We start from the raw sequence: 26,437 nt of genomic DNA on the forward strand, positions 1-26,437 counted from the left end.
CTGTTTGATTTTGCCTGAAAATTCTAGAACCTTTGATCATTCCATGAAGTTGATTTGCAATAACTCTATGACAAAAAAATTAAAGGAAGCCTTTTTCCCCCCTGCTGAACTCATAATTCATTATCAGAATTATGCTTTGACGGTCACTGACATTGCCCACCCAGGAAAGAATTTTTAGCAAAATCCACAGCTTGCAAGTAACTTAAAAGCACCATCCAGCTGTTAGAACAATCAAGAGCTGTTAATTCGCTCAACAACCTGAGTGACCTATTGCACCTTCTTTAAAATACTTAAGAACAAATTAAGCCTTAGTTTTCACTTTGGAGCACGAAGCCATCATTTCTATTCCAAAACAGATGCAGTAGAGGATCCTCCCTCACTGCAATTCCTACATCTAAGTAAGTTTCAAACAGTCAGTCTGGTCAGATTCTATATGTGGAATGAGACGGGTGCCATTTTGTCTTTTGCCTCAGGCAGCAATCTGCCTTGTGCTGGCCTTGGGCTGTGGGCCAGTTCATAAGAGCATTTGAGCAATGATCTCCCCCCACCCTGCCATCCAGTTACATTTTCCAGTATAGTGAAGATAATATTTTTTTTTAAAAAAAGTTAAAGTACACACAGAGGCACCACCCATGGATATCCACAGGGGAGACAGCAAGTCACCCCTGACCACCCACCCACAGAAAGACCTCCATTGGCTCCCAGTACATTTCTAAGCACAATTCAAAATGTTGGTGCTGACCATTAAAGCCTTAAATGGCCTCAGCCCAGTGTACCTGAAGGAGCGTCTCCACCCCCATTGTTCAGCCCAGACACTCAGGTCCAGCTCTGAGGGCCTTCTGGTGGTTCCCTCACTGCAGTAAGTGAGGTTACAGGGAACCAGGCAGAGGGCCTTCTCAGTGGTGGCACCCACCCTGTGGAATGCCCTCCCATCAGATGTCAAGGAAATAAGCTATCTTACCTTTAAAAGACATCTGAAGGCAGCCCTGTTTAGGGAAGTTTTTAATGTTTGATGTTTTATTGTGCTTTTAACATTCTGTTGGGAGCCACCCAGAGTGGCTGGGAAAACCCAGCCAGATGGGCAGGGTATAAATAAATTATTATTGTTGTTGTTGTTGTTGTTGTTGTTGTTGTTAATCCACAGATTCCCAGATTCCATTGTTTTAAACAAGGACGTTTCAAGCATTTGTATAAGTTCAGCTATCATAGAAAATGCACATGCACTCTTGTTCTCATTTTTTCTAAGAAATCAGCCTGACTTCCCACTTTTAATGTTTTTATTATTATTATTTTAAAAAACCCTTGGGGGGAAATCCTGCAGATGCCCCTGGTTCCCCATCTACTCTACAAATGTGGAGATGGCTCTTCAGCCAGTTTTGTAGTGTGAGCATTTCCTCTTCCTCCCACCTACCCAAACAAACAGAAGAACAGCCCTGCTGGATCAGGCCAATGGCCCGTCTAGTCTGGTACCCTGTTCTCACAGTGGCCAACCAGATGCCTGTGGGAAGCCCAGAGGCAGGATACAAATGCCTCTTTTTCCCCTCATGCACTTTCCAGCAACTGAAATAGCGGAGAGCATTTCAGTATCTGGAAGCAACAGGGACAGCCAGAAAGGCCAGCTGTCACCACTGACACCTCTGCCTCTCACTTTCAGCAGCTAGGATTCGCCCCTCTTTCCCTCAAAGGCTGAAGAAGAAGAAGCCAGCTAGGCAAAATGCCATTGCTGCCACCTTTTAAATAGGCTATTAAAAACCACATGCATTTATTTATTTATTTCACTTGGTTTAATGATGTGCTATTTCTTTTGCTGTGCTTATTATGCACTGGAGTATGGTCAACAGGGTAAAAAAAAAAAAAGCTTAAAATAAATAAGTCAGCCTACATAGTTTATTACTGATTTAGTAACTTGCTTCTGCAGCTTGGGAGGCAAGGTGGGAAACCTTTACTGCTTTATCCTTGGGCTCTTCCTGGTTTTCTGGAAAAAAGCAAACTTCAGCAGTATAGAGAGAGCAGCACATACTATGACTTTACTGCCCAGGTTACTGTAATATCTTTCACAGCAGGAGATGTGCGTTCCAATAACGTGCTCTGTAAATATGTAGTTTCTTAGGATGCTTCTGGACAGGCACCTAATATTGCAAATAGGTCATTAGATTGTAGGCAACCGGTGTGGTATTTTTAACATATCACACTTTTAGCAGAAAGGGTATATCCAGGTTGAATAGCGAAGGGAGCGGGAGGATGCCAGCTGCCATTTTGATGCCAGTGACATCTGTTAGATAGTGCTAAAGATTTTCATGCATTGGGAGCACCCGTCTCACAATAAACCCCCTGTCTGGAAGTACCCTCGGTGGCAAGTTCAGATCCAGTGCAATTATTTAGTTTTCTCTTTCTACACGGACGGCCCTGTCATTAGGCAGAGTGAGATGGTCACCTCAGGTGGCCGATGCTGAGGGACACAGAGCGAATACAGAAGTCGGACTCATTTTCTCTTTGTACAAGAACAAGCACGAAGGAGGTTTCCCAGCCCGTTCACAGGTCCTTATAATACCAGTGGAAACAGCTGATCCTGGCGAGTATTAACCGCTTTCAATTTTAACCTGAGGACTTTCATTTGTTCAGTTTTAATTTTAATTTATTTGAATTAATTTTGGGGTGCATTTCAATTGATTGATTGATTGATTTTATGCATATTGTATTACTTATATGATGTTAGCCACTCTCAGCCCGGCTCCAACCGGGAAGGGTGGGGTACAAATAAATAAATAAATTATTATTTATATTGTGCCATGACCTGCACTCTCTTAGATATACCTTCTGCATTTGAGCAAGCATTGTTTTCAAGACCTTGCCCCTCTACTAGGTGTTGAAGTGAGGTTTAAGTGCCTGTTAGATCCATTTGCATACATGAAAGTGGAGGCCATCTTTGCCTCAAATAACTGAATTTCTTGAGCCAGCCCTGTACACACATGAGAATGCTGTCTGGTGTTATTCAGATATACTTTGGCGAATTTTGTTTTATGCATCCATCCATCCTTCTGAAGCCAGGCCTAATGTATTTTTTAAGAGAATGTTTATCGAATCAAGCTAACAACAACCATTTATCATCTTATATCAGTCTAAATTGTTGTGTGAGAGAGAGGAAAGAGAAAGAGAGAAGGAATTGTTTTAGCTAATCAAAGCATTTGCCAGAGAAGAATTTTGTTTCCGTGAAATGTACTTGCTAAGGGCCTTCATTCTTCACAATTGCACTAGCTGTAATTTGTCGGATATGGAGAGTGGCAAAGGCTTGGCGGAGAAATGTTTTGTGTGCACATCCAGGACATGTTTATCAATTTGAAAGATCCAAACCCAGACAATGTCCCCTCTCTAGTTTTCATGCCCCCAAACCAAAAAACCAAATGAATGGAATGAACAAGCATTTAAGATGTGCTAAAGCTGCTGTAATCTGAATCAATGGCACTATTACATAGTCAAGCCATGCAATATTGCACAAATGGAAAGACCTCTTTGCAGGCCAATTCAACACAAGACTCTTTTGTGCAGTATTTTCTGGAGCAGTATGTAACCACCTCAGGTGGAATGAGCAAAAATCAGGAGATTCTCAAGAGAACACCAAAGAGATTCCAAACTGAAATATATTGTTGTGGCAAACAGAATGGAATTCACCTTTGGGGTCCTCTTAAGAGACCCCTGCAAATCAAGAACTGGCGTTTGATCTGCAAAGCAACAGGTATAGCAACCAGAGCCCACTGAACTGTCTAGCAGGGCCAGAGCAAGGGCTGGTTATTCCCTTTTGTGGGGAAGAAGTCAAACAGCTCTTCCTAACTGTGGAATGAGAAGAGGAGGTTAGGGAATGGGGGAGATTTCAAAGCCCCATCTCCAAATTCACATGTCAAAGGCAAGTTTTTGGGGTGAAAATCTTTTAAAATATATTTACCAAGTGTTTTAAGATGTTTTAAAAATTAACTATGGTTTCATGTGGATGAGACGGAAAGAACAAATATTACCGGTAGCTCCCACTCATTATTTGTTTGGGAGTGAATCAACTCACGAGCTCTGGTTCACACATGATGTAAATCCAGCCTCTAGTTTATCCCCCCTGCCCTGCACACCTCCCCATCCAACATGGCAAAATCGGGAGTGGGAATAGAATAAAGCAGGGATCTTTAAACAGCACGCACCAGCACACTACTTATTCACATTAAACCATATTTTAGAGGGCTTTTTTAATGAAAGTTTTTTTTATCAAAACTTGAAAAACAAAACATAGTTTCATTTTTAACTATGGTGGTAGCAAACAGCATGGTGTGAGGGCAAGTACTCACCTGGCCTCACCTAAAGCTGAGTCACTGCCGTGTCATCACAGCTTCCATGGGATGCAGGTGGCACTCTGGTCTAAACCACTGAGCCTCTTGGGCTTGCCAATCAGAAGGTCAGCGGTTCAAATCCCCGTGACGGGGTGAGCTCCCATTGTTCTGTCCCAGCTCCTGCCAACCTAGCAGTTCGAAAACACAGCAGTGCAAGTAAATGAATAGGTACTGCTGTGGCGGGAAGGTAAACTCCATTTCCTTGCGCTCTGGTTTCCGTCATGGTGTTCCATTGCACCAGAAGTGGTTTTGTCATGCTGGCCACATGACCCAGGAAGTTGCCTGCGGAAAAATGCCAGCTCCCTTGCTATGAAAGCGAGATGAGAACTGCAACCCCTTAGTTGCCTTTGACTGGACTTCACCATCCAGGAGTCCTTTACCTTTACCATCACAGCTTCCACTACTGAACTATGGTTTAACCTAGCATGAGAACAAGGTCACCAACTCTAGGGCCCCTTGCCAGAAAAGTCTTAGACCTTCTGTCCCCAATGAGAGCCAGTGTGGTGTAGTGGTTAAGAGCAGTAGTCACGTAATCTGGGTAACCGGGTTCGCATCTCCGCTCCTCCACATGCAGCTGCTGGGTGACCTTGGGCCAGTCACAGTCTCTTGGCCCCACTCACCTCACAGAGTGTTTGTTGTGGGGGGGAAGGGAAAGGAGAATGTTAGCCGCTTTGAGACTCCTTAAAGGGAGTGAAAGGCGGGATATCAAATCCAAACTCTTCTTCTTCTTCTTCAATGCTGGTATCAGAGTGATACACTGTGATAGACATCTTTTGGTGACAAAATGTCCTTGATAGAAACAAACTTACTCCATGCTTTAAAATAAAAGTTTTGTTTTTGTTTGTCGATATCTTAAACTGGCAAATGGATGAGCTCCCTAAGGGGTATGGGGATTACACTTTCCTCTCCGTACTGAGGTAATAATGTAGAGCTGGCGCTTCAATACAGCAGGATACAATAATTCTGAAATGTAAATCCCTGCCTGACCCATTAAGGATCAACAACAAAAGAGATAAGAGAGTTAAAAGAGAAGAGAATGGGTATTGACATTACGCAGTTCCAACATTATTGGTTTTTGTAAAACAAAAATAAAAAGAATCCCTTAACATTGATTTTTCCCAATGTTCACTGGCCAGTTATTCATTGATTATCATCTAGTGCATTTTTACACACAACATAACCTAACAAATTTAACAATTGGGCTTGTCAGGGAGGAAATACCACTGCAACTGTTCTGGCAATATTGGTCAGTATAAAGCAGTAATGTGCTTTTATGTTGTTTTTATTAGATTCACATGAAATTTTTACTGTTCTTGTAAAAGGCTCGGTGGAGATTAAGGTATTATTCCTAGCATACTGTTGACACAGCTTTTTGAACCTGAGCTGCTGAAGCAGAAAAAAAGCACGTGGAGCAACTGCAATCAGAGCTCCTTTAATCCCAATTCCCTGGCTTTAAAGTGCTGCTTAATCAATCAAAACACTGTGTTAGACGCCATGCGGCTTATAACCAAGAGCTACATATCATCTTTAAATAAAGTCTTAAGTTGAAAGCTCATTTCATGCTTAGCAAGAATTTTCTTGCTGAATCGATATTGCCATTGTATGTGCCCTTTGAGCAAGCACCAGTGGTTTCCAGCTACAACTTTGGAGTATTGCAGCATTGTTGGCCGAAACATCCTATAGATGTCTAGGCCACGTCTAGACATCCTAACATTTAAGCTGCCACTTTAAACAATCAGGGCTTCTCCCAAAGTATCCTGGGAACTGTAGTTTGTTAAGGGTGCCAAGAGTTGTTAGGAGACACCTGTTTCCCCCCAGAAGGGTACAATTCCTAGAGTGATTTAACCATCAATCCCTCTTCATAAGAAACTCTGGGATCCTCCAGCCTTCTTCAGCAGATCCTGAGGGTGCCCTTGGGGAGACAGGGAAAAGAAAAGGGTAGCAAAGCACCAGCAGAACAGCTGCATTGGATACTACCCAAGGTTTTCGGGGACGTTTTGTGACTCTTGAATAAAAAAAGTGCAGTTTTCATCCCACAAATGTTAACAGGAAAACATTCGGCACAGCCCTGTTATTTTCACAATACATTTTTTTCTTTTTTTATCATAGATTTTGCAAATTCCTTTTGAGTAGGCTTTTGATATTAACCAATTGCCATAAACAGTATACACAACAGAGACTCTGAAAAGCCCAAGATATGACTGCAGCCAAAGAACAAATATAATTCAAAGAAATTGCCCAATTAAATTGAAAAGCACATTGAAATACACACGCACACAAAACCACAACTGAGCACTTCAGCAACAATTGTTAAAAAGTGAAAGATGAAACGGAATTCTTGATGCTTAAGTAGCAAGAGGGTGACAGACAATTTTTTTTCTTTTTTCCCCAGCTTTACCATGAATTTATGATGGAGTAGTAACTAAGGCAGATTACAATGGTTTTAACATTTACCTGGGAACAGGGGGACCAGCAGGATTTTCTGGGCCCAGGAAACTGTGGGTGAATTGAGGCCCCTGCCCCATCACAAACAAGAACTGAGACTTGCATATAAATTTGAGGTATGTATAGAGGCAAATTTAGAAATGTCATACATTTCACCACAGTGGGGCAGAATGTTACTGGCTGAGGTGACTTTTATAAGTATAAACTTTGTAAAAAAAAAAAATGCCTACATGAAGGTAGACCGTGACCTGAGTTATGTACATTCAAACGTACATAATTGAGATGGTTCAATAATCAGGTAATGCCTCTGTATATCTTCAGGTGGCACGAGAGGCAGCATTTGTTTGAAAGAGGGATGTGGGTCAGGGAATTTGATTTCGTTTGCATTTCAAGGTGAAACCTACCTAATTTGCAGTTTCTAAAACAATATGAAAACCCCAACAGAGGCACACTTCAAAGGTCACACTTTTCTGAATTTTGCACTGTGAATCTCCAGCCACCTAATGTGCACAAAAATGCATAAACTAGGTAGAGTGTTCATTTTTTAAAAAAAAATGCATATATTAGTGAAAATAACATCAACAACACGTTATATTTGAGGAAATGGCTTTGCAAAAATATGTGTGCGAGGCAAAATTTCATAAATATTGCAAAATACACATGTGTGTATTAGGAGAAAATTGCACTAACAAACTGTTGAAATTTCATGGAGACTTAAAAAAAAACTGATGTGGAAACGTGGAGTAGGGGGTTGAACTCACTGGAATTTTTGCATCCTTTCATTTTTGGAATTACCTTGTGCAAGTATGGCTCGTTGATGTCATTTGGTTTGCAAAATGCCTTTTAACCTGATGCCAAATTGTGTTGTTGGGTTTTTTTGCGAAATTGGTGCAAGTCGCCAACTGTATTTTGTCTGCCACAAAAACAATTGATTGCACAACTGAAGGTCTGCTAATGTGAATCTTTGGCTGTCATCTCCACAGGTGTTATTGTGCTCCTGCAGTCTTCCCCAACTTTTTTCTCAGCAAAATGAAGTTTTTTCTTCACCTTAAACCTCAATAATCACACCTTCCTGCAGTTTGTTTCCTCTTTCAGGAAAGGCTGGTTATCTCACTCAGCTTGAAAGGACAATTCATTCTTGTGGTCATTTGATAGTTCAAAGTCACAATTATGCCTTTCCTCTTTTTTGTCAATTTGATTTATCCTCATTCCTCAATCATGGATCCTCATTTTTGTAGTCCGTCTAGATTTTGGAATGGGTGATGTTCGCGCTCTTTCACAGCCAATATACTAAGGCTGAGGTTCGAACCATTTTTGCCTGGGAGTAAGCCCCATTGAATGGAATAGGACTGACTGCGTAGCCATGCTTAGGACTGTGCCTAAAGGAAGCTGTAAGCCTGCTCCTGACACCACTCATTTTACTTGTAGGAGTTTGGTCTCTTGTAAAAGCAGGATTTTGATCTTTTGACTGGCAAAAAGATTTTGATCTTTTGTCTTGCACACACAAAATATTTTTTTAAAGATCTGTCCACCAATGGCCAAGGCAGGGTATGGCATATATGCATGAATTCTGTGTGTCTCTTTTTTATAAAGAACTACTTGCTCAATATAAAAAAGCATTGTAAAAAAACAGTTCAGTAACATTCATATTTCAAATGAAAACAAAAACTGTCTATCCTTCTCCTCAGTGGTGAAAAAGTGCCTGGATTGTTTTCTTTATAAGAACTAAATGAAAAACATGACAAAGTGAGAATGAGAGATGAGCACATTGAATAGAACTTGCGTAACTCAGAATGACCTGTTTTCTTGATTAAGCTCTGAGGCACAAAGCCCCATTTCAGTTTTCCCACCATTTCCCACTACCACCAATGACATACATGGCTGGCTAGCTAGCTAGCAAATAGGATTTGAAAGATAGCAAAGGGAAGATAAAGAATGTTAATGGCTGCCATAAGCAGAGCATATAGGAATCCTCTTCAAATGAGAAAAATAGTTTTGACATAGAAATTGGTTGCTGCATTCACCATAAAGCAGCCCTTTTTTCTGCAGTGATCACAGGAATCGGTTCTCTAAATACTGAAAAAATCCTTTAGAGAAAAGCATTAACTCGACAACTGCAGTTGACATTCGTAATCAAGCAAATCTGTCTCCGTTTGAATGAAAGCTCGATGGTTGCAAAAAATTGAGTGTAGCCCTAATGTGGAGAACTGAACTTAAGACTGGAAAACCAAGACGCTGAGGAAAACCAAAATCAACAGATTTGCCCCTCCCTAGTTTGAAAGCACCCTCCACATCACACATTTGCCATGCCTCTTGCTGACAGAGGGTGGTATTCAACTAGGTTTTTCCTCAAAGTAGACCCATTGAAATTAAAGGACCTAGCTTAATCATGATAATTAATACTGCCCATAGTACTTTTTATGATGTGGGGCAGGGGATTACGTGGACACAATTTCAAACACATTTAATTTAAAGTGATATTTGGTGCAAATGATGACACCAGTTTCACCCAAAAACATCACTGGTTCAAGCAGAGAAGCATCTACCACAGGCTTCCTCAACCTCAGCCCTCCAGATGTTTTGAGGCTACAATTCCCATCATCCCTGACCACTGGTCCTGCTAGATAGGGATCATGGGAGTTGTAGGCCAAAAACATCTGGAGGGCCGAGGTTGAGGAAGCCTGATCTACTATATTGAAGTAATGTTACACAACATAGTCTAGTCTTTTCTCCTTTAGTGAAGGAAGCAGACTACATGTGCAAGGCAAATGTGGCAGAAGCATGTAACCATTCACCTCTTGCTCCTAGCACTGTCCCGGTACTAGGGGAACATTGTCGTTCCAACAGCCTTTTGCATGTGGCACACAGTGTACTTAATAGTAATACACACCTATTTTACTCCAAAACGTAGCATCTCATGCCCCCTCCCACCCAGTTCTCAGTTCCACATAGCAAAATTAAGTAGGCAGTTTCAATAAACGTAAGCAAATTTCACTAATTAATTTTCAGCACAGAACTGGGGGTTTAAATGTTAAAATTCCAGACCTATTCAGGCACCAGTGAAAGCTATCAGTGAATTTTGCAAAGAGGATTATAATAATTGATCTTCCTGGGGATATTGCAAGGGATTTTATGCAATGCATTCCCTGAACTAGTTTATGAATTTAAAGGCTTCTTGTTTCCCTCCCACTGGGCACAGCTAGCTTGTCAATCATCCTCCAAACACACAGAACAGTTAGCTTTCAGAGGAATAATAGACAAAGCAACTGCTCTGGACTTTAAGCAGTTTGATGACTAAGAAGAACACTTGTATGTGGTAAGTTGTTCTTTAAATACTCTATACACAGTATCTTCATATCTGTCTGCATTAGGCTTGTTAATAAAATGCATTTATGCTTTAAATAACCACAGTGCATTGATAGTTGCTGCTTCTGTAATGCCAATATTGATTTTAAAGGATGTTGCATATTTCATATGTTGAATGCTTGATAAAACACCCATGGGAGCAAGTTGCTACAATTTAGCAAGTAGGTTAACAGTATAATTTCGAATTAACTGCTGCTTTAATGGTACAGTGAGAAATTACTTTAACGACTACAGTAGTCAATCCATGTAAACAAGGCTTAGGAATTTGCTTCCTGTTAAGTAGAAGAAGAGTTTTAAATAGTTTGGATTTTTAAAAAAGACAAGAAATATGCTTGCGTCAATCCCTCTAAATACAAAAACTCCAACATAGGAATGAGAGATTGAGACCTGACTTTAAAGTAATAACTTCAGTCTTTAAAATATATATTAGCACAGAAAGTACTAAACAGGAAAAGGAAAAGCAGGATGTGGAACAGAATATCCTCACCCTCCAGTCTTGATGGAAACTTTTACATTTGTCATGTCACAGTGACTCAGGATTCCCGAACGAAACAAGCTGATTTCTGTCGAAATGAGTGATAACTTCATTCCTCCAGCTTTATTTCTAAATGGTAAGGTTCCATTGTATCTTTTTTTCTTCCACTTCCAAAAATGCAACGTGCTTGTTACTGACTGATCTTTAAAAGGCAGGATTTATGCTGCTTCTATAGCTGTATAATTATAAGAACATGGTGGGATTTAGTTTACACAAATGCAGCTCTGTTTTCTCCACCGTCTATTTTAGACTGTAAGCTCATTGGGAGAAGGGACCTATGTTGCCTAATTCTGATTATGCAGTGCACATTAATGACATGGGGCATAGTAACAACAACAAGAACTGCAGAACCCTGTGATCACCAGTGTGACTTAAGTGCCGGAATTTGCTTTGGAAGCAGGAATATGTTGGTGACAAGTAGGGACATCTGAAGACTTGGTTTGACCTGCATTTTTAAGCAAACTGACCTGATATACACTTAATGCACCAGAAGGGCAGTTTCCTCTTCAGGTTTCTGTACTTCTCCAAATTCACGTTATAGTTGAGTACATAAATGCATGCAAAGGATATCTGGAGAGGAAATGCATGCATGCATGCAAAAAAATGCACATTTTGTGGAAAGAATACATTCAACATGTGATTTTTGTGTGTGTGGCTTTCAAAAAAATTAACAGATTGTGAAGCTGAGATGGCTGAAATAGGCTGATTCATATATCCCTAGTGCCAAGATATTCGTTGTCAAACTAACCTTAGTTTGTGTGTGTGTGTGTTTTGTGGAGACCAGAAAAAGTTCTACACAGTAGGCTTGGCTAATGGGAAGCTCATAGGAGGTGCTCTCAAAGGCCAGTTTCCACCTAGCAATGCCCCAATGTGAACTGCAAGGAAAGAACTGGACTTGAAGGATACAATCTCTTCAAGGTCAATTTTGCCATGAAGCTTTTTTTTGGGGGGGGGGACAGGTCCTCACTTAGGTTTGTGCATCTATTTTATCATGAACATAATTAAGGGGGCTTATTTTGTTTGCTTGTTTATGGCATTTCCGCTCCACATTTTAACGTATCTGTTCTCAGGGTAGCTTGAACAGCTTTACTGTCATGTAAAACACAATACAGAAAAATAATAGAAACAAAAACAAAAGCAAGGAAACAACAATGAAAACACCTCGAGTTAGTCCCCAAATGCCAGACAGAATGAACATACTTTAAGTCATCTCCAAAAGGAAACTAGAGAAAACCATAAATGGGCTTCTTTTCAAGAAAAGTAATGTAAGAGCAACAACTAAAAAGGCTCTGTTCCCAGGAGATGCCAATCTCAGTACCCCCAAAGGATGCCACCTGGAGCTAAGTTGAAGAACACAGAATGTGAGTGCTGAAAATCCCGAATTAATTTTGGGGATTCTAAAAATACAGCTGTTTCTCTCTTCTTTTTTCCATGCAGCAGTGAATGTTGACAATAAATTTTAATAGGGATAGCTTGTCGGCATTTACTGGCATATCTCTGAATTTCTGGACAATCACAAATTTATCTGGCATTGCAAACATTCGCTATAACATATTCATACATACACTTACATGAAACAGAATGCCAGAAGTCAGGGCTTCCAGCAATATGTATTTTAAGATGTGATTTGATCAACAATAACACTGAAGAAATCAAGATAAAAGATTTCCTACATACAAAACTTAATACCACCAGTACATGTACTCCAGTAAAGGTCACATTGGCAATACACCATTATCTAAACTTGCTGTTGATGGTGGATATGCTTTTGATCTTTGCTTTGCATTTAGTGGTGAGACATCTTTGCCTCCTTGTCATGTTCATCGCAGCTTATGAGCAGAATGATTGTCACTGAATGAAATGTGAAATGATCACACTAACAACTGTGCAGCCACTGTAAAGGGATGTGTAGCTTTAAGCAATGACGACCACAGGGAGAGAAAAAAAAAGTTGCGAAGGACACTTCCTCTAATAACTTCCAGAATCTCTCAGCAATGTTTAGTAAAGCAAACAGTTTCTGCTTTACCAGAAGAAGCAGGTCAGTTTGCCCTTGTTGTGTGACCCAGCATGGCCACAAAACTACCCTTCCGAGAAGAATGTGAGACTTGGACTGCTATTCAAGTGGCAGATCTCCTGAGACAGGTACTGGACTGATATGATATTCTAGACAATTGACTGTCCAAAGATTAAGAGGCAGGCACGGTTAAAGAGTTGATGTAACATTACTCCATTCTTTTTGAAGACATTGGTGGCAAGCTCTTAGAGGCAATATGCTTGTGAAATTCTTCTATTATTAGCCTAAAGCACCAAGAAAGGGAATATTTCAATAGTCACCTGTGTTATACTGAATGTTATCACAACATGTATAGTTGTCAGATTGCCATTAGGAATATGAATCTGGGTGCAGAACAGTTAACGTATGTAACATTTCAACTTCAAGATCCTCCTCTACATGCAGCCATGAGCAGACTCATATTCTTGACTTCAAAACTGCCTGCACCCTCTCCTCTTACCCCCAACGCAAGGACCTGCCTGGCCATGCAAGATGCAGGGTTCAAGAATTCTTGAAGGGGATCATCCCTCCCCCTCAGCTATGGCGGCCATGTGACACCCAACAAGTCAGCTGACAGCTTCAAGGGGCTCACCAGGCTGTAAGTTGTATTAGGGGAAATTGCTTTGCAATACAAGTTTATGTTAGGCAAAAATATGTACATAGATGTTTACATTTGGAAAAATTCGCACTAAAAGGATTGATTTTATGAAGATTTTTTTTAAAAAAAATGCACACTGGCATTAATAAAATGAAATGAAAATAAATAAATAATTGTACCCTGCCCATCTGACTTGAGTTGCCCCAGCCACTCTAGGCAGCTTCTAACATGTATAAAAACATAATGAAATATTCTGCACCATGCCAAACCTTGTACTATACAGTGTTGAAAGCTGATTGATAAGAGAGAGAAACTGAAATCGTTAGATTTGCCCATCCCTGTACCAGCTCTTGGAGAATCTACTGTACTTGGAGAATCTACTGGAGGACTACTCCAGTCTAGTTTTAAGGGAAGGGTGGGAATTAACAGCTGAATATTCCTCAAATGTGGACAAGCCCTAAGCAAAGCTTGTAAGATTCATCCGCAGCGGAGGCAAGGCAGCAGAGGAATAACAGCTGAAAACAATATTCCTGTGTATGTGTGCACAACCGTACTGGTAACCAGTGTTTTTTTTCTGGGGAGGGACACTGGGGTACACATAACCCTAAACATTTTGTGAATCTTTGTACTTTTGACCATTTACTGTATTTATTTTTCCCGATCTGAACTGTAAAATGGTGATTTTCTTGAGTCAAACTGAGAGTATCCCTAAACATTTTTTTAGAAAAAAAGCACTGCCGGTAATTATATGTGGGGCACAGGTGGTGCTGTGGTCTAAACCACTGAGTCTCTTGGGCTTGCTGATCGGAAGGTCGGTGGTTCAAATCCATGTGACAGGGTGAGCTCCCATTGCTCTGTCCCAGCTCCTGCCAACCTAGCAATTTGAAAGCATACCAGTGCAAGTGGATAAATGGCGGGGAAGGTAAACGGCATTTCCATGTGCTCTGGCATTCATCATGGTGTCCCAGAAGCAGTTTAGTCCTGCTGGCCAAATGACCCGGAAAGCTGCCTGTGGACAAATGCCAGCTCCCTCAGCCTAAAAGCGAGATGAGCGCCGCAATCCCATAGTTGCCTTTGACTGGACTTAACTATCCAGGGGTCCTTTACTTTTACTAGTAACTGTAGATTCCCCTTCCTCACTCAGGATAAATATTTATTTTCTTCCTTCTCCTCATATTGCAGCCTTGTTCTCTTCAGTAGTTTGTCCTGTCCTGGCTTCTGAAACAAGCAGGGGGGCGGTATTATTAAACTGATCGCACCCTTGTCATTTTCACCATTTGTAGAATGTGTGATCTCACAGTGGCTCTGGTGGTGCTAATCAGAGAATAGCTGCAACCCATGACACACTTAGCAACACTTACTACCTGGTAAGAGGTTATGGGGATGTGGAAGTGAAGCAAGAACTCTGCACTCACAAAGCCTTTTTGTCAAAATATTCTCATTTAGCAAAAAGGGCGTATATAATACTGAGGTATTTATGTCATTAAACAGGGCAATCCTGAAGGTGTTTGCTTTTCACTTCTATTCCCTTCTATAAATTCACAATCTTTTAGAAGTCACATTTTATTGTACTGTTTTTCCCTGACCTTGCATTTCTACAACGGATGTCTGCACCGCAAAAAAAATTTCCACTCCTGCTAACTTCCTCTTTAAATCTAGACATACAACACATCTGTCCATGGTACAGGGTACAGGTCAAGAAAATATGACGTTTTCAAAATAGTGTTGTGTAAAATTTTTAAAAAAGAAAACAACTCCAAAGGAAATGACCCAGCAATCTTCTAAAAAAGGAACGGTGGAGAACTTTCTACTGAAATACTTAGTACAAACTTATCCTACCCAAACTGCCTATTAATAGGTCATGTCACTGGCTATTTTACAACACAGGTCACACGTGTGGCATAAGCAACAGCAATTTGAGACACAACTGGATGCCAGCAGGAGGGCTTATGTCTCCTTTTCTGTGGCTCACATGCCTAAAAAACTGTTGGCCATCGTGATACTAGGCAGATTATGTCCCAGGGGCTTAGTCTGGTACAGGGGTCAGAGTATCAGAATGGGATGTAGAGACCCATGTTCAAATCTCCACCCAGTCAGGAAGTTTACTGGATGACAGTCACCCCCTGTTCACTTAACTTACCTCACAAGGTGGTTGTGAGAATAAATAGACACTGTGCTTAAAATTACCATTCATCAAGGCACTGTGTCAGCCTGAAAGCCATCTAAAAGGTTTGTGTAATGTACATATCACCAACTCTAATCTCACCTTTCCCTCCCTTTTCAGTGTGGGATGCATGACTGCGCTCGGATAGCGGAAAAATTAAAGATAGACGGAGCTCGGTTTTTGGTAAGCATTTTTCATAATTTCTCTTAGAAATTGTTAACAGAAAGATGGCCTCCCTTTTAGTGAAGGTATACAAGCAGCAATGATCGTGCCCTCACACTGTATAACACTGATAAGAGTAACACCAGTATTCAGCCTCAGATGCATGAAGGCAACAGAAAAATACCAATATAAAATGAACGCAAAGAAAAGTGAACGTTTCCCTTACCTTAAACATATAAGCCAAGCAATATATATTGAGAGTTCTTTTCCAATTGTGTTGCAAGAAGTGATGAAATGTCATGTGACAAAAGATCTGGAGGAACTTTCATGGGCTCTTCCACTTTTCATCACAATTTAATATTGTTCAACACGGTTGACAATGTAACATCAAATCCATAGTAAATTTATTCTTCTGCTGGCATTTTGCCAATGCTGAGTGATTAGTTATGTGCAAGTTAGGCTGCTTACAAATCTAGAACTATTCATTTAAACTAAAAAGAAAAAGAAATACAGGCACAAATTAAAATTAAAATATTTGGAAAAAGCTTTCCCTGCCTTTCCCCTTCACTGACCTTCCCTTCTGTTAGGAGTCTTGCTTTATTTAGACTGTAAGTCTGTGTCTAATTTTAATTTTATATACAGAGCCTGCTTCTTGAAGGAAGGCTGTATGAAATTTAATCATACAGGAATCATGAAGAGAAACTAGCATTTTATGGCTGTATGCACTCTGCCAGTTGACGGTCTTGAAATTTGCACAGAATATGACTCCCTGGAGGGTTTTGTTTTTAGAAGTGTGTGATTTTAGCCCTCATCACTGTAGAGAATTTGTTCTAAAGTTAGGGAACAGCCTGCAGATCAGGGAAACAAAAGTACACTTTATGTGCTATGTTCAGTGGGATAAAGCTGTGAAAACATTATTAGTCTTGTGCCCTATGACACTCTCCCCCCTGTGTACAATAAAGGAGCTATACTAAGTTTAGGTGGCTCCCTAATCCAACAGTCAGAGAATGCAACTTCATTAATGCTAATCACTAACAATTGTAGAACTTGAAAGTCTTGTTATCACCTCATTCACTTGCCAGAGCAAGGAGGAACCATCAAATTACGCTGGCAAAGCGGAGCAGCTCCCCCCTTCCGACAGCTCAGGGTAGGCTTGGGAGTCACAGCAGGCAGCGCACCAAATGTCACCCCCGCAGCGAAGACACCCGGGGCGGGTGATGACATCACTCCAGCTCTGAAAAAAGGCCCAGAGCTGTGCTTCCTCACCCTACCACACTAACTGCTTTCTCCCCGTGGGATTGGTGCCCACACCCCAAGTCTAATATCAGCTTGCTCTCCCTGAAACACTGGCAAAAACAAGACTGGTTTAAAGCTTCCAGACAATAGGGCCTTCCTTGTACCAAATGGGTTTTCAGAAGCAATCCACAGGCTATTACTGAACATGTGTCCTTTATTTTCTACATATATTTCCACACATAAACCTCCATCACACTGGTCCTACTGCTCATCCAAATCCATACCGTCTTTTACCTTCCACTGTTCATTCCTTGCACACATATTAAATGATATTAAATATTAAGATTCCAAATAATGTAGGGCCAAAAAGTAAAAACTAAGACTCCAAAATTGTCAAGATTTTTTTCAATTGACTTGCCCAAGATCCAGGACAAAGCACCCCCTTTCGGAAATTCCACCGGGACATCAATTCTATCTTTGGAATCCCAGTAATGTCTGGGGAAATCCAGACTTATGGCAGCCCTAAAATAATGCAATCAAATCAATTAAGCAAAGTAAACCTTTGGACATGTATGTATTTCACTGTAATTAAAATCATGAGGGCAGAATATCTTCAATGGCATTTTATTTCTCCCTCCTCCCTTTCTAGATTAGAAACAGTCCTGCTTTGCAAGGCATTTTTCCAAATTAGGAGACAGTTGATTCAATTCAAAGGGTTTTAAATGCCAAGTTGAGAAGACGCAATTGGCTTCATTTTTCTCAGAGCACTGAACATTCATTACCGAGGGAAGAGAGTGTAGTAACAGAACAAACATATAAAACTATTGCTAGGGGGTGGTTTAGTTTCAGATCATATGTCAAACACTGCACGTTAATTGAAAATGAGTCTGAGCGATTCAATTGGATAGAGCGCTAAAACCTGGCAATTAACGCCATGCAAATATCCAATGGTGCCATAAAGCAGGCCAAAGCATCTTCAGTTAATTGGTCCAGAATTAAAACAACAAGCACAAAATTTAGTAATAAAACTGGCACTCAGATTCATCCAGAGTGTGCCTCTTTTGCGCATTTCTCAGCTGCCTTGGGCCTATTATAGCCCAACTGCTTTTGTAGTAGTTCTGTGTTGCAATGACAAACTCATGGCATCTTAAGACTGCTGGCTTGTTGGTAGCCGAAAGGGTAATCATTAGACAATTGCTCTTAAGTCCTCCAAATGGTGCAAAAGCAGACATTGCCTCACCCCCACAGCTAAGGATGATGTAACCTCAGTGTGTCTGTATGAAGAGAAGCAATAGAAACTGCCATTTAAGCAGGGGAGTGAGACAAACTGATAATTTTCCTTCCTGTTAAACTGTGATGGATTTGATGCAGGTTGCCTCTGACAGTTGTTAATTGGTGCTAGCCTGCAGGCTCAACATCTAGATCAGGTACAGGCAACGTGTGGTCCTCCAGATGTTGCTGGATGCCAATACCCATCAGCCCCAGCTTGCAGAACCAAAAATATAGTCAAGGATAAAGGGAATTGTAGTCCAACAACATCTGGAGGGCCACAGGTTCCGACCTAGATTCAAGCAGGGCCAATTGTGAGGCAGAGTGAGGTGGCTGACTCCGGAAGCAGACACTTAAAGGGAAGGGAGGTTGATTTTATTTAATATTTGCATTCTGCTTTTCCAACAACAAATGTTGAGCTCAAAGCGGCTCACAGTAACCACAATAGCATTAGGAGGGGGAAAACATTGTAAACACCATAATATTAAACACAGAAACATATAAATAAAGCAAACAACAATAAATTCATCAAAACAGCTAATAACAGTTCAGCAAAATCAAAATATGGGAAAGAGCACCAAACCTGTACCAGATTATTTCCTCTCTCTTGGAAGGTGCTTCTTTGCTCATGGCAGCAGGTATCACACACCCCAAGCAATTTTAAACTTGACTTCTTTTCACCCTACTGCTCCCTTGCTTGATCTGGGCACAGGGCTAGACCCAGACCATCTCCAGTTTCTGGTTCTCTTTGAAAGGTGACCCAACAACGATAGTAAGGACTGAGCTGCATGTGATGTGCATGAGCTATCTTGCACCCCCTCAAATCTGAATTGCTATCCTTAGAAGATGCAGAGGAGGATGCTGTCCTGTTGCATTGAAAGGAGTTTCAGCTGTCAATCCAACTGGCTTCTGTATGTGGAATTGAGAGGGGATGCCATCTTGTCATTTGCTCAGGGAGCAAAACACTGTGGGCTGGACATGGATTCAAGAGAGCTGTATGGAGGGTCACACGATTATGAATGCATTTTTTTAATGTCTGAATGTTGCTCTGGTGTTTTATCCTCCCACATTGAAGCTCATTGATCATAGATCATTCAAGTTAATGCTGGTATTCATAGATAGGGTTCTAAAGGAAGTAGCGTCCTCAGCTGCTGCTTGAACCCTGTGCTGCTGCTAGTAGCTCCCCACTTTCCAGACTTTTAGTCTGCATGCCCCTACACTGGCATTCTGAAAAGCTTCTGGGTATGGGTGGTAGGTAATGTCTGTGGTCCCAGGCAATATTATATCCATGAAATTCAGAGCCAGTACTATTGTCATTTGTGTTTGTTTGTTTGTTTGTTTGTTTGTTTGTTTTTTAAAAAAGGATGCCTACTATAGTCATCACCATTCCTTAGCTGGAATTAAAGGACCTCAAGTGATATGCCATAGCTGTGCATGATATTATTTCCTTATAAGTAAAGGTAAAGGTACCCCTGCCAGTACGGGCCAGTCTTGACAGACTCTAGGGTTCTGCGCCCATCTCAAAGAGGCCGGGGGCCAGCGCTGTCCGGAGACACTTCCGGGTCACGTGGCCAGCGTGACATCGCTGCTCTGGCGAGCCAGAGCCGCACACGGAAACGCTGTTTACCTTCCCGCTAGTAAGCGGTCCCTATTTATCTACTTGCACCCGGGAGTGCTTTCGAACTGCTAGGTTGGCAGGCGCTGGGACCGAACAATGGGAGCGCACCCCGCCGCGGGGATTCGAACCGCCGACCTCTTGATCGGCAAGCCCTAGGCGCTGAGGCTTTAACCCACAGCGCCACCCGCGTCCCTGTATTATTTCCTTATAACTGGCAGTATAAAAATACTCCATTCAGCTACTGTACTGCTTTACAATACATATCCTTATGACAGGAGTTCCCAACACCAGTATTATAGTGACAATCCTAAAATTATCTTGTAAAAACAGAGCACTTGTATTAATCCCATTTTCATTCCAATGGTTTTAAGTTGTCTCAGGCTTCCCATCTACGCTTCTTTATAGCCTTCCTTAAAATCACTAGCTATGCTGGAACTGCCTTGGAGAACATACTGAAGCCCTTCATTTTCAGGCTGCTGCTGATCTCACAAGACCACCAAGCTCCTTTTCCTTTTTGAACCCAAAACTAGAGGATGCTCTTAGGTTGAACTGAAGTGAACCCAGAGTCATTCCAAAGGGCAACTAGATTCAAGAAGGCAAAGTAGAAAGATCGAGAGACAAACTTATTTCATAACCAGTGTTCAAAAACTTATATACAGTGGTACCTCGGGTTAAGAACTTATTTCGTTCTGGAGGTCCGTTCTTAACCTGAAACTGTTCTTAACCTGAGGTACCACTTTAGGTAATGGGGCCTCCCGCTGCCACTGCACAATTTCTGTTCTCATCCTGAAGCAAAGTTCTTAACCCACGGTACTATTTCTGGGTTAGCGGAGTCTGTATCCTGAAGGGTCTGTAACCTGAGGTACCACTGTACTAGTAATGAACTCTTTATCCAAGTGTGGATTATTATGTAGCCAAAACAGTACAATCTATGCAAAAGAGGGAGGTATCAGCAAGCTTCATAGCCATAGCCAAAGGGGGGCAGGGGAGCAGCTGCCCTCCCTAGATTAAGTACAATAGAAATACTTAACTGACCAATCACATTGGTTGTGCCCCACCACAAACAAAAGGCCTGCTCCCCCTAAAAAAGGCCTGCCCCCCCCCAAAAAAAAAATCCTGGCTATGCCCATGGCAAGCTTAGGGAAATAAAAAGGTTTGCATAAGGGGGGGGGAAATCTGAGGGTGGCAAAACGGATCAATGAGGACTGAGCATGCTGGGTGCATACCCTCCAACATTTCTCCAATGAAAATAGGGACGTCCATTCCGTAATGATAATTTTACTATTTGTACCCCACACATCTTATTGGGTTGCCCAAGCACACTGGGCAGCTTCCAACGTATATAAAAACACAATGAAACATTAAACATTTTTTAAAAAGAACCTTCCCTATACAGGATTGCCTTCAGTTGGCTCGGGGTTGGAAAACTCCATACCCTCAAACATTTCTCCAATGGAAATAGGGACAGCCAAAGGAAAAGTGAGACATTCTAGGATCAAATCAGAAACTGGGACGGCTTCCCTAAATCAGGGACGTCCCTGGAAAATAGGGACACTTGGAGGGTCTGTGAGTGGCTATGGACTGGAGGACCCCCTTCAGACTGGTGGTGTTTTGTGGGTATACACAACATGCCAGATACAATAATTGTGCATTAATAGTGGATTCATACTGTGCTGTGTACACATCATTCTGGTTTACTGATTGTTCTGTGATGCTTCCCTAATGATACCACATTACTGTATCCTCTTTGTCCCACTCTATGGTCTTCTTGAACCACAGAATGGGACAAATAAAAAACAGCCTAGGTGGAAAATTTTGGATATAATGTTACAGGATTTTAGTCGGTGTTTCAAGACATGCTCTGATCGGAAACAGAGCATATGTTTCCCTTTGAATGGGAATATGAATGGGAATATGAATGTTCCCTAACTTTTGCAGATGTAAGCAGTACTGAAAGTGGGGCCTCAAGTAACTGACTATTGGATGGGAATGGAATATTTAGGAGGACGTTGTGGTTGGCTGATAGATCTCACTTGCTCTGCCTGATATTGGTTATTTTAAAATGGAATAAATAATGGAGGAAATAAGCACTTTTGTCTCCTCCATTTCTAGTTCAAACATAGAAAATACAAAATGGAGGAAACCCCCATGCTCAGTATTTGCATCATCCCTGCACATGCACAGCTGTGCTAGAACCTTGGAGAATCTCTTCAGACAATGAGTTGTTTATTCCTGTTCTTTTAATCTGTAGTTCTTTCTTAACCTCCTTGGCTAGCTTTATATTTCCTGGCTCCCTCTACTTCCCACATCCCTTACGGCTGGGGAGTGCTTGCACTACATCGACAGTCCCAATGCCCTTCATTTGCAGGCTGCAGCTGATTTCAGAGGCCACTAAACTCACTTTCCAGTTAGAACCACAGTGAAAAGGTGTTTCTGAGGTAGAGTTGGATGTAGAGTCATTCCCAAGGGCTACCTTATTTCCTAGTTACTTTTCAGCATTCAGCTTTATACTGGCTGTTGTGGCCAAAACATAAATTGAGTGAAAGAGGAAAGATATCTCCCCTTCTAGATTTGTGGTTTTAAAAGAGGAACGACAGAATTGTAGGGTGGGATGGGACATGTTTAACACTTGCCTTGCAGTTCAGTGTGAACCTAATGCTTTATTATAGCTGTCAAGATATTGCTTCACTGTGTGTGTGTTTTTATATAAAGGTATGTATCATCAATAATACTTTAAGTAGAGGAGGGAGCTACATTATTTATGCTTACTAGATGTTACCAATGACAACCGTGGCCTAGTTAATGTACTGTAAGCATGCCAGCTACTGCAGATAAAGAAAGGGAATGGTGCCTTTTAAAAAGATACAGATAGAATTTACAGTGCTTGGCTATCTGCCTCAAAACACTTTCAATCTATGTTTGCTGTGTTGAGGAAGGGCTACTGTTCATCTTAGAGTTATTCTTTATGTTAAAGCTTTCTGGATTAACCTTGACATATTGTTCTCCACTATATGATGCATTTTTAAGCCTTTTGACTGGTGCAACTCCCATCTGCCCCCAGTCAAAGGCTGGTGCAATCTATTGCTAGCAACGTGTGACACTATCATGAGCATTTTTCAAAGAAAGAAGCCGAGGGTTCTAACAAGTAAAGGTTGTTAAAGCAAACGGCATTTAAAGCAAACGGAATGAGGAGACCTATTTTAAAACCTGAGTTTAGAGGATTTAATACAGTGGTACCTCTGGTTTCGAACTTCATTCGTTCCGTAGGTCCATTCTTAACCTGAAACCGTTCTTCAACTGATGTACCACTTTAGCTAATGGGGCCTCCTGCTGCTGTTGCGCCGCTGCCGCACAATTTCTGTTCTCATCCTGTGGCAAAGTTCTTAACCAGAGGTACTTGTTATGTACTGAAGTTCTCACCCTGAGCCAGCAGGGGATACTGTAGATAGTTTTCACTCAGGTCCACATATGCAAATAGGGGATTGTAAGTGACGTTCAGTGATTGGATAGTTACAGAAAGTGGTTACTGTTGCGTTGTAGTGGAGCTCTATATAAGCAGGCTGGCTGAACCCTTCTGTTCTGTTCTGTGAATAAACAAGAGCTGTCCGAAGAATTGCTGTGTTGTCTGATATGTCCACCCACAACTTAACAGTACTACTTCCAGGTTAGCGGAGTCTGTAACCCGAAGTGTTTGTAACCTGAGGTACCACTGTAGTTGAGTACATTTGCACTCCTCGGCAATTGCTCTTAGTCTCTTTAACAAGCTATGTCGATATGCCTCCAATGGAATGTAAAACTATAAAAAGCGAAGACATATTTTTGTCTATTTCTTCCTACAAGAATAAGACAGAAGCCAAGTTGAGCATTGTTGTGTAACCATTACTGTTGATGACTAAACTGTCATCGATCTGTAATAAGCCAAGTAAATGAGTGAGGAGAAAAGGGCAAAAATATGGAAGGTTCATCTAAAAAGTCAACACATATGTTGTTGTTGTTTAGTCGTTCAGTTGAGTCCGACTCTTCGTGACCCCATGGACCAGAGCACGCCAGGCACTCCTGTCTTCCACTGCCTCCCGCAGTTTGGTCAGACTCATGTTTGTAGCTTCGAGAACACTGTCTAACCATCTCGTCCTCTGTCGTCCCCTTCTCCTTGTGCCCTCCATCTTTCCCAGCATCAGCATCTTTTCCAGGGAGTCTTCTCTTCTCATGAGGTGGCCAAAGTATTGGAGCCTCAGCTTCACGATCTGTCCTTCCAGTGAGCACTCAGGGCTGATTTCCTTAAGAATGGATGCTTATATACACATAGGCTTAATGCGTTTCCAGTGCTGGGTTTTTAATCCATGGGTGATATTAATCCAAAATGCATATGTAGCCTTTATTTTGCTATAAGATGCTTCTGTATGATGCAGAGTCCTTAAGCTTTAGCATTCCCACTCAACGGCACCTCTTGATGTATGCACAAATTGAAGCTGTGCTGATATGAAAAGCTAGGGGGCAAAGAGCTGTGAAACTCACTGGGAAAACCACTAAAAACCCTGAGGGAGAGAACTATGAAGGTTTCTGAATAAAACAGCCCTCCCCAAGCTGGTGCCCTCCAGTTAAGTTGAACTACAGCTCCAATGAGTCCCAGCTACCATAGCTAATGGCCATGGATAATGTTAGTTGTTGCTCAAAAAAATCTTTAAAGCACCAGGTTAATAGAAAGCATAATTTCTCAAGTTGTTGGGGATCATAGCAGCCAATGCCTAGGAGCTAAGCTCCCTTGTCCCCTCTGAATATTTTATGGGATTGCCATTCAAATGGTGTCTGTGTGCTGTATCTTATGCAGGATGGGGCTTACCTGGGCTCCCCCCTCCATATTCCCTTGTTGAGAATGGGGAGTTACCAGTTCCCTTTCTGGTTTCTAATCCATCAGCAAGTTATTTCTACAACAACTACTACTGCTAGCTGTTAATGTACATTTTACAGGGAAACAAGCAGAAACAATCCTTTCCCTATGAGGAGTTTTCACTCTAAATGTTGATAGTGAGAGAGGGTAAGAAAATCCCTTCTGGATCAAACCAAATACTAGTACTTCTTTAGTCTAGCATCCTGTTGCATAAATTGGTCAACTAAACCATGGTGGCTGTTATACACTGGGGCTATAAAAAAGGTAAAGGACCCCTGATAGTTGTCCAGTCGCGAACGACTCGGGGGTTGCGACGCTCATCTCGCTTTACTGGCCAAGGGAGCTGACGTTTGTCCGCAGACAGTTTTTCCAGGTCATGTGGCCAGCATGACTAAGCCGCTTCTGGTAAACCAGAGCAGTGCATGGAAATGCCGTTTACCTTCCCGCCGAAATGGTACCTATTTATCTACTTGCACTTCGACGTGCTTTCAAACTGCTAGGTTGGCAGGAGCTGGGACCAAGCAATGGGAGCTCACCCCGTCACGGGGATTCGAACCATCGACCTTCCGATTGGCAAGCCCTAGGCTCAGTGGTTTAGACCACAGCGCCACCTGCGTCCTAGCACCACTCGCTATAATAAATAATAATAATAAATGTTTTATACCCCTCCCATCTGGCTGGGAGGCTCCCACTCTGGGCAGCTCCCATCAGAGTATTAAAAATCCAATAAAACATCAAACATTAAAAACTTCCCTAAACAGGGCTGCCTTCACATATCTTCTAAAGGTCAGATAGTTGTTTGTTTCCTTGACATCTGATAGGAGGGTGTTCCACAGGGCGGGCGCCACCACCGAGAAGGCCCTCTGCCTGGTTCCCTGTAGCCTCACTTCTCACAGGGAGGAACCACCAGAAGACGCTCTTTCAGGTATACTGGGCTGAGGTCATTTAGGGCTTTAAAGGTCAGCACCCACACTTTGAATTGTGCTGTTATTGTGGAAAACAGGGAGGCCAACAGGAGGTGGAGCCAGAGCCAATGACTGGCAGAGCTGCACCCTGACTTTTCTGTAAGCCAGAAGGCAGGCAGGGGGGCTAGTAGAGCCATGCCCCTTTCACCCTAATGGACCAGCCTCCATTGCAACCAGATGCCTACGAGAATCCCACAAGTGCAATAGTCCTCTCTCACTCATGATAATCTCCAGAAATGGGCATTCGGAATCATACTGCCTTCAATACTGGACATAATATATATCAGTCATGATGAGTAGCCATCATTAGCCACAAATATGTCTAATTGCATTCTGAATGCATCTACATTCTCAACGCAAAACAAGCCAACCCAAATTAAAAAGTGGGGGAGGGGAGAGGAATGCTAGTACAACAGCAAGGATGGTTTATCATAAAAAGATAGGGTACAAATGCAAAAAATAAATAAATAAACATAAATAACTCATATTCGCATTAAATATAGATCAAAAGAACATCCTTTGATGTCTAACCCTTTGTTCTTAAAGTTTTACAGCTATATTTTCAAGTAAGATGAAAGCTGTTTCTTGGAGGTAACATACTCTGGGTGCTTGTAAGTGGCTTTGTAAAATACGCCCCCCCCCTTAAAAGAAAAAAGAAAAAGAATCCCATTCAACAGTAGAGAAACTTGGAAAATTCACCCAGCATTTACATCTATTAAATGATGCCCAGTTGCTGGCCCATAGTTCTTAAAAGTAATTTTCTTAACT

The 26,437-nt window shown here is 41.6% G+C and overlaps 1 protein-coding gene across 4 annotated transcripts in view; it reads left to right on the top strand.

Moving 5' to 3' along the window:
- The first annotated feature begins 10,044 nt into the window (after positions 1-10,044).
- BLNK (B cell linker) overlaps positions 10,045-26,437 on the top strand; it is a 94,164-nt gene continuing 77,771 nt past the window's right edge. For 2 of the 4 annotated variants that reach the window (XR_014512060.1, XM_083443517.1), the window contains exons 1-2: positions 12,671-12,858; positions 15,652-15,714. Coding sequence is in view for 3 of the 4 variants with exons in the window: in XM_083443517.1 (XP_083299643.1) it covers positions 12,784-12,858; positions 15,652-15,714 (138 nt within the window). In the remaining variant the exon portion in view is untranslated. Of the gene's footprint in view, positions 10,132-10,710; positions 10,793-12,670; positions 12,859-15,651; positions 15,715-26,437 lie in introns of those variants that run through there. The other 2 variants (XM_083443519.1, XM_083443518.1) reach the window with 2 other exon arrangements.

Source organism: Podarcis tiliguerta, assembly GCF_965153285.1.
Source record: "Podarcis tiliguerta genome assembly, chromosome: 5".
NCBI classification, from domain to species: Eukaryota; Metazoa; Chordata; class Lepidosauria; order Squamata; family Lacertidae; genus Podarcis; species Podarcis tiliguerta.